The sequence below is a fragment of the Pteropus vampyrus genome, unplaced genomic scaffold (genome assembly GCF_000151845.1).
Source record: "Pteropus vampyrus isolate Shadow unplaced genomic scaffold, Pvam_2.0 Scaffold251, whole genome shotgun sequence".
In the NCBI taxonomy this organism is placed as follows: Eukaryota; Metazoa; Chordata; class Mammalia; order Chiroptera; family Pteropodidae; genus Pteropus; species Pteropus vampyrus.
Window position 1 is genome coordinate 1739509 of NW_011889032.1, and position 8257 is coordinate 1747765.

Consider the following 8257-nt stretch of genomic DNA (forward strand, 5'->3'; position numbering starts at 1 on the left):
GAAGCCAGTCCCTGCTCTCTCTGGGAACCAAAACAAAATTAAGGCAGGGAGGGAAAAGACAGGGAGGGTGAAGCAAGCCAGGAAGGAGCCAGGGTAGAGCTGGTTGGATTTAACTGGAGGAAATCAGCTGAAGCTTTCCTTTGGTGGCACTGGGGAGACAGAATAAGATGCCTGCCCTGGAGAAGCTCAAGCTAACATGGTAGATGTTTTCACATGTTTGATACTGACAGCTGAGTAAGTTTCATCCCCATTATGAATAAACTGAAACCCAGACACTTGTGAAGGTAAAGGCAGATGCTTGTCCAAGGTTGTGCCACTTACAAGCCATCAATTTCAGCTCCACCTTCTTTCCATGTTCCTCAAGTCCTCTCCACTCCTTCCTCCTTCCTTTCCTAATAGGACCAGGTGCTCTGCACCCAGTGCCTCCAGCACTGTTCTCCTTTCTCTCTGCCTTGCAGCCCCTTCCACGTCCTCCCATTCTTCGAATTTACGGTGCACCCTCCAAAAGTTTTTGCACATGTGTTCCCTCTGCCAGGAATGGCTTTCCTCTGTCTCTCTACCTCATACTCAATCTTGATATAGCTTCGCAAACATCACTTCCTCTGGGAAACCTTCCTGGGCTCTGGGTGAGGTCACTTCTCCCTCTTATGTGTTCTTGTGGCTCCAAGAGCTTCTCCTTCAGACCTCAGTGCACAGCCTGTAATTATCTTTTAATTACAGCCGGAATGTCTGTCGGGCTCTGTCTACTGTACTGGAATGGCAGTCCAAAGAGGGCAGGGCCTATCTTGGTCACTGCTCTAGCCACAGAGCCCAGCCCAGGGTCTGGCATGCAGATGCCCCTCAGTCAATAAACACATCTGCAATTGAACCCAGCACCAACTGAGCCCAAAGCTCCTTCTAGACTGCTTCACGGTGCTGGGTCACATGGGTTCTCCAAGTCAGCACAGGACAGAGCTTCCAGCCTCACAGGCCCTGCTGGCCCCCGTGGCTTCGTGGCTTCGGAGGCTAAGGCAAAGCTTGCAGATGCACCTGGCTTATCTACAGAAACTAATTAAGCAGCCTCTTCCAGAAAGAAGTATGGAAGGTGCCTCTGGGCAAGGCTGTGACAAGCAGGGATGTGGCTCCTCTGAACCCAGACAATGGGGAGAAGAAAGACTTGATTCGACTCCCAGATGTTTAGGCAAAGAGCGTCCCTTCAGCATTCCACTGGACACTGGCTCTCATGCTGGGGGAGATGCTCCTCAAAGAGGTAGACAGAGGACAGAAAGGAGCGAGGTCTGCTCTAGGGGGAGGGGTGGGGTGTGTGTGTGTGTGGGGGGGAATTGGCTTGTTGCCATGCCCTTAGGGACATCCATGCCGAATAGGGGTCTCACAGACAAAACACTTGAACCTGTTCCCCCTCACTCGTCTGTGCCCTTGAAACATCACTTACTCTCTCTCGGCCAGTTTTCTCATCTGTACAATAGAAATGACAGCACCCATGCATGACAAGATTGTGGCACTGTGTAGACGTAGATGGGTATGTTTGGGATGTAGGGGGCAAAAACACGGCTCTGATGTCAGGCAGACCTGGGGGGTAAGTCTCCAGCTTGGTCCCTTCTTGGCTGTATGCTCTTGAGCAACTCACTCTTCCTCTATAAGCCTCAGTTTCCTTGTCTGTAAATGTCACCTCATAAAGTTTCTGTGCACACAGGGCAGGGCGCAGAGCAGCCTCCAGTAAATGGAAGCTTTATGACTAAAATGATGTGCCCCGAGAAATGCAGAATTTATAAACAGCCACCAACTCTGTTAAGTCCTGCCCTCTGAGTGCCGATCTGGGGTCAAGGGGTGCTTGAGGCCCTTTGTCCAAACTTGCAGGGTTCTGACCCTGCTGCCCGCAAGCACCAAGCAGAAGGCCAAAAGGTCACTCTGATCAAGAGATGGCATCGAGCCAGGCGGAAAGCTCATTCTGAGCGCCAGACTCAGGTGCTCCCAGGAGAGAGAATGCAGGCACAGACAGCTGGCTGCGAGGGGCAAAGTGCCCCCCATGGCCTGGCCAATAACCCAAACTAGACTAACATGGATGGGGCCTCCAAGAACACTAGACTCATGACTCCTCCAGATGGGGAAACTAAGTCCTGAGAGAGGCAAGGACGGAGCTGGTGCCAGAGCTAGGACTGTGGCACCAGAGCTAGGACTGTGGCACCAGCTGGAGCCCTGTCCAGAGGCGGGAAGCACTGCCCTCCCCAGATGCCTTAGTGACATGCTCTTCTGCCTGCAGCCTCCTTACCAATGGCACCAGATGACCATTTTCTCAAAAACACAGACATTCCCGGTAAAAACATCTGGGGAGTACATCTTACCTCTAGGTTTGGTTAAACAACAAACAGAGAGATTGCAGGTTTTTAACCTGAAGGCTTTTAGGCAGAGGTTTAAACACACCCTCCCCCAAAACAGTCAACCGAATACATGGATCTGTAGGTTTTATTGGAAAGAGGGTCTAGACAGAGCTTTGTTCAGGTCCCTACCGGAGTCTCTATAAGGCCTGAGATAAAAAGCTCTGGGCCTTTCTGATGGATTTCACGTATCCTCTAAGTCTTCTTGTTCAGAAAGGCCAGAATGTACAAGCAGCCCTGGAGCTGACACTTGAAACAACACGGGATGTTCCACACACAGAGACATATACCCAGGCTACCTGAGGAGGAGGGGCAGCAACAGGTCCCTGCCTGAAGGCTGCCTTTGGAGGCTGTCTACTATCAGCGAGGAGGGGCTTCTTGGTGCTCAGCATTAATACCCCCAATATACACAGAGGCACGGGTATCAGGTCAGTTCCCAAGGTCTATGGCCATTCATGGTCTCAAGCTATGGACTCAAGATACACCTGCGATGCCAGCTCGGCAGCAATGGCTCCCAGACTGAAGGATGTGGGTGACACAGGGAGGGTGACACATATACAGTCACAGCCTCACTCATTCACACACAGACTCATGCACCACATCGCAGGTCACGCACACACGGATAAACATACACACACAGAGTCACGGCCTGACTCATTCACAGATTCCTGCACCACAGATGCACATCATACTCACAAAAACAGATAAAGACACAGATACATGTACATATAATACATAAAGATACACGGATATCTCCAGATGCACATTCTCAGATACACTCACCGCTCATGTCCTCATCCACAGAGCCATGTACATGCATGTACACACACACACACACACACACACACACACACACACAGAGTCCAGGCATCTAAATGCTTCTCCAGAAACTGATCACTAGAGATCAGTCCACCTCTGCAAGAAGTCATGGGTTATTAACTCTAAAGGCTAGACTGGTCTCCTGGCTGACCCCAGGGAGAGTGAGGGGCAGAGGAGTAGCTGAACCCAGTCTGATTCTCACTCTCCTGCTTGAGTGGGGTGGGGTGTGGGGTGAGAGGCCCCTGTCCACCAGGAGGGTGCAGGCACATGCCCACAAATGGAGTAATCTGATTTCCAGGGATTCTTAGGGAGAAAGACCCCTGGTTCCTGGGGTGGCTCCAAGTACTGAGAATTGGGTGTGTGTAGGGGGGCGCTTTATTTTCCCAAAGAGAATCTTCTCCCTTTTCTGAAGTACGGTCCTCCTTCTGTAACCCCACTCAACTACGCCTCTCCCCGCGCCCCTCCCCCCCGCCCCACACACCCTGTTAGTCTCCCAGGTGCTTGTATCTCAGGGAGACCAGCTCCACGAGATGGAGGTCCTACCTAGACTCATGCAGGTGTGCCCCACACCTGGAGGGCCCTGACGTTGCATGGGCCGATGCAGAAAAGTATCCAGAACCCCTTCCCCCTCCCCCCAACTCACCTGCTGCCAGCGCTGCGGGAGGTTATCTACCCATCCTGGTGAGCCCCACAACCGAGGTGGTCGCTCCGCCATCAGTGGCCATCCCACTCCCTCCATTCCCCCCACTCCCGCCAGGAGCCACCCCCCCTCCTTTCAATCTCTTTCCCTGGGAGGGTTCTGCTCCCCGCTTCCCGGAGGGTCGCGTCCCCCGCCCCGCCCCCTACCTCCTTCTTGACTGTGCGCAACAGCCTCTGCCGGGTCTCCGCCTCTGTGGGACAAGACAGGAAGGCGGCCGGTTAGCCGAGGGCTGGGGCCGGGCTGCCCTCCCGCCGCACCTGCGCCCCGCGCCCTCTCACCCGCGGAGCCTGAAGCCATGGCTGGGGGCGCGGCGTCCCGAGTCCCTGACGGCTGCGCTCCTGGACGCTCAGCTCTGGGCTGCGGCCGCGGTGAGGCGGAGCCGGGAGCCGAGTGACGTCAGGAGCCGCCGCGCATGCGGCCCCGCCCCTCCGGAAAGCCGCTGCTGGGCCGCCCAGGTGCCTCACTGGGGTTTCTCCCGCCAGACGCACAGCCTTGCTCCTGCACCTGCAGCGCCCCCACCTCCCAGAGGGCCCCCCCTCCGCCGCCCAATGTCCCATGTCCTACCCCCTTATATGAGGCAGAGAAGCAGAGCGCATCATTTATTCAGTGTCTGCTATGTGCCAGGCTCGAGGAAGTGGCCCGAGATGGTGGCACACTGTTTTCTCATCTTTGAAACAGGTATACTATGGTTACCAGATGGGAATGAGATGAGACTTAAATGAGATGTTGTGTAAAGCGCTTACCACAAACCCAGAAAAAAAGGCCAGCACTCATAAATGGTTACTGCCGCTGCATTTTTAATTATTATTACCGTTGTTATTGTAATTATTGCTGAGAGTCTTACAAGACATATTGGCTCTCCATCCAGGAAAGGCCAGGCCTTAAGGGGCTCCCTCCCTCAGACATGCAGCTCATTGGGAGAGTGGGGTCCTCCCAGTGGGAGTCACCTGTCAGCCAGGACCTCCAGGGCTGGGCAGGCAATGGGCTCTACAGAGGAAGGCATGTCCCACCACATTTCTGACTCTATCCTCCCCAAATGAAACTCAAGTCAAGAAATATTTATTAAGTACCTACTATGTGCCAGGTTACCGTGCTGGGGATACTGAAGTGAGCCAGGCAGACAAAAAGCCCTGCTCTGTGGAGCTTAAGAGATAGATAACAAAATAAATAAGTGAATGATATAGTAAGTCAGAAGATTCTGGAGAAAAATAAACTAGGCAAGGGGTCAGACAGGGTGGGTCCAGATTGGTGGGTTTATATTTTGAGGTAGGGTGGTTGAGAGAGGCCCCACTGAGAAGATGACATTTGGGCAAAGAGGAAAAGGGGTAGGCTGTGGGGGTTTCTGGGTGAAGAGCATTCCAGACAAAGGGAACAACAAGTGTAAAGGCCCTGGGGTGGGAACGTGCCCACTGAGTGTGACAAATAGCAAGGAGGCCAATGGGGCTGAAGTGACATGAGCAAGGAGGACAGTGGTCAGCCAAGGTTCTGTAAGGCCTGGGAGTCTACTTTAAGGATTCGCCATCCAGTCCCCCAAAGCCCCCCAGTATTCGGTCCTCCTTTCAGAAAGACTGAGGACAACTCATAGTGTTCTCTCTCCCTGCAGCAGTGGATCCAAAGCTCCTTCTTTCCAGTTGTCAGTGTCAGGGGTCTTTGGCCATAAGCTATGGAAGCCAACTTTGGCTAATTCAGGCAAAAGGAATAAACTGGAAGGCTAAAGGGCATTCCTAGAATCTATGGGAACCTGGAGAACTGGTAAATGGTACAAAACCAAGGCAGCTCTGGAAACCCAGAAAGGGTGATTCTTGGGAATAGCCACCTGGCAATGACAGGTGGTTAGGGCACCACCACTCAGGTGAAAGGCGCTCTATCTGTTTGAGGTTCCCATTTCAGAGAGGGAGCATCCAGTTGGCTTGGCCTGGGACACACCTGCCTCTTGCTGGGGGACGGCAGTCCCAATTATAACCCTACCACCCTATTAGCTCTAGTGAGGGTGTGATGAGTCCCCCAGGAGCCCAGAAAATGTGAAATGGTTGCTTGATAGCAAAACGAAACCAAACAAAAAACCGTATATTATAACCAAATATTGAGGACCTACCCAGCTACTATGCTAAGGGCTTTGGGCTTTGCTTGCATGATCTTATTGACTCTGCCCCCCACCCCCCAAGATATTTTTGTGATTGAGAAGGCCAAGCCTAAAGAGGATTTTGTCCAAGCTCACATGAACAGCAGTCAGAATTCTAACCTGCAGGATACAAGAGATTGATCCAGTGGTTCTCCATCTTGACCACACCCCTAAGGTAACTGGTGCTCTTTTAAAAAGTCAGGTGCCTAAGCCTCACTCTAGGGAGCCATTTTTCAAAACCCACATCTTTTCTTTCCTTGGCAAGCACTGTGCCTGGGAAGTTGACCTGTGCGGATCCTGCCTTGAAAACCTGGAGCTTTTCTTTCAAGATAAAGGACTCAATGATATTTGGTTTAATAGCAACAGGAAGGTGGATATGGATGGGACCATGGCTTGCTTCTGTATCTGGAGCTTGGCTTTCTCTGCTGCAATTGGATCATTAACCACTATGGGCACTGTCACATAAGATCGGCTTGGAAAGATTTGGACTCTCCCTGAGGTCAGAGCAGGAAAACTTTCCTGGGTTTCAAAGCCTTCCCCAGGGTCTGAGAGTTCCATCATCTGACCTAGGCTATTACTCCTCATACCCGCGCCGCTAACCAATAGCGGAGCCGCCAGAAACAGTGAGAAAAGAATTTCTCCTGTAATGTCCCTTCAGCGCCCTCTACTGACATAGCTCAGCATCGTGCTCAGTATAAAAGAAAAACGCTTACAAAGTGAGGCTTATTGTGCAGAAGAAGCAAGGCTTAAAGACCGAATTTGAAGTTGAGAAGTAATACATTGATAACTGGCACAATGCATGACCTCAGCTGATATATTATATCAATTCATAATATAATAACAATGATAATAATGGCTATAATTTATTGAGCACTTAAATGTCTGGCACTGTGCTATGAATTTCCCACATATTCTCTCACATAATTCACCAAACAACCCCATCGTATAGGTGCCTCCCATTATTTATATTTCATATGAAGGCCAAGAGAAGTAAAATAGCTTAACCTAAGACATGTAGTTAGAAGATAAAGAAGCCTGGATTCAAACCAAAGCACCCTTAACCAACTTCCTATACAGAGAAATCCTAGTTAACATTGTTTTGCGTGCCCTGTGAAGCAGATGCCCCTCATTGCTCTGATGATTCATTTTCTGTGTCAACTTGACTGGGCCACAGGGGGGTCTGTAAGGGTGTTTCTGGATGAGATTAAATTTGAATAAAGCAGATTGTCCTCCTTAACATGGACGAGCCTCATCTAATCAATTGATGACCTGAATAGAACAAAGAAGGCTGAGTAAGAGCCTGACTGCATGAGCTCATGTTCAGCTTAAGGGGCATTAGGTGGTCACACCCTTGCCCTCTCAATGACCTCCTCCAACAAAGTCTTGGCCTGAAGTGGGTTCCATGGTTATTTTTAATGAAAGGAGTGCTGGACAATCGACTGTCTGCCAAAGGGGAAGATTTCACTGGTTAGATTTAATCATTCTCTGTTCACTAGGTGAGGGTAGCCTACCTCTGCATAAAATGCAGATATGAAAATTTGGGGAACACCCAGAGATCTCATGCCAGTCCAGGCACCTAATTCATTAACACTGACTCTCCTGGGGCTCCTACTAGTGACTTACAGACATCCGACATTGCCTATATCCCCAGATGGAGCCCATGATATTGCCTGCTTCCCCAGAAAAGTCAACACAGCAGACAGTGAATGGTGACTGTAGCCACAGGTAAGTTTACAAGCCTCCTCTTTAGGAACATCCAGGTATTGGAGCATGGAGCTTTTTACAAGATGGTTGAAGATGCTGTGTGAGCAGATGAGGGAGAGAGTAGTAATGGTGGGTTAATGTGAATGTCACTTCTCAGGCTGCTGCCCTGGTGCCATCTGAGTCAGGGTATGTAGGATCTGTGGCCCCCGAGGTCGCAAAGCCATGGAGTGAGGCATGAAGGCGGGAGGCTCCAAAGAATTTTAAGAGAAGACTGACAGTTCCATTTGATAGACGGTGCTGATGGGTAGCAGGTTGATGGATGAAATGACCTCACCGTAATTAATTTTCAAGTCTAAAATTGAGGCAAAAATAAATCTCACTTTTCCTGTAGATAGATAATAACAGCAAATCTTATCTTTACTTGGTTTCTCTTAGATAAGGCTGGATTTTTTTCTGATTTTTCTCAGGTAAGTTTCACTCATTTGTTTGAGTCTTTTTTGAGAGCACACCATGTTCTCAGCATCAGGGATATGGTAT

At 50.4% G+C, this 8257-nt stretch overlaps 1 protein-coding gene across 1 annotated transcript in view; it reads right to left on the minus strand.

Moving 5' to 3' along the window:
• Window positions 1-4230, minus strand: part of SGSM1 (small G protein signaling modulator 1) — a 91073-nt gene extending 86843 nt beyond the window's left edge. Inside the window, exons 1-2 of the mRNA XM_011374649.2 lie at window positions 4173-4230; window positions 4041-4084 (exon numbers count right to left, since the gene is read on the minus strand). Coding sequence (XP_011372951.2) covers window positions 4041-4084; window positions 4173-4191 — 63 coding nt within the window. The 5' untranslated portion in view covers window positions 4192-4230. The remainder of the gene's footprint in view (window positions 1-4040; window positions 4085-4172) is intronic.
• Window positions 4231-8257: the final 4027 nt, after the last annotated feature.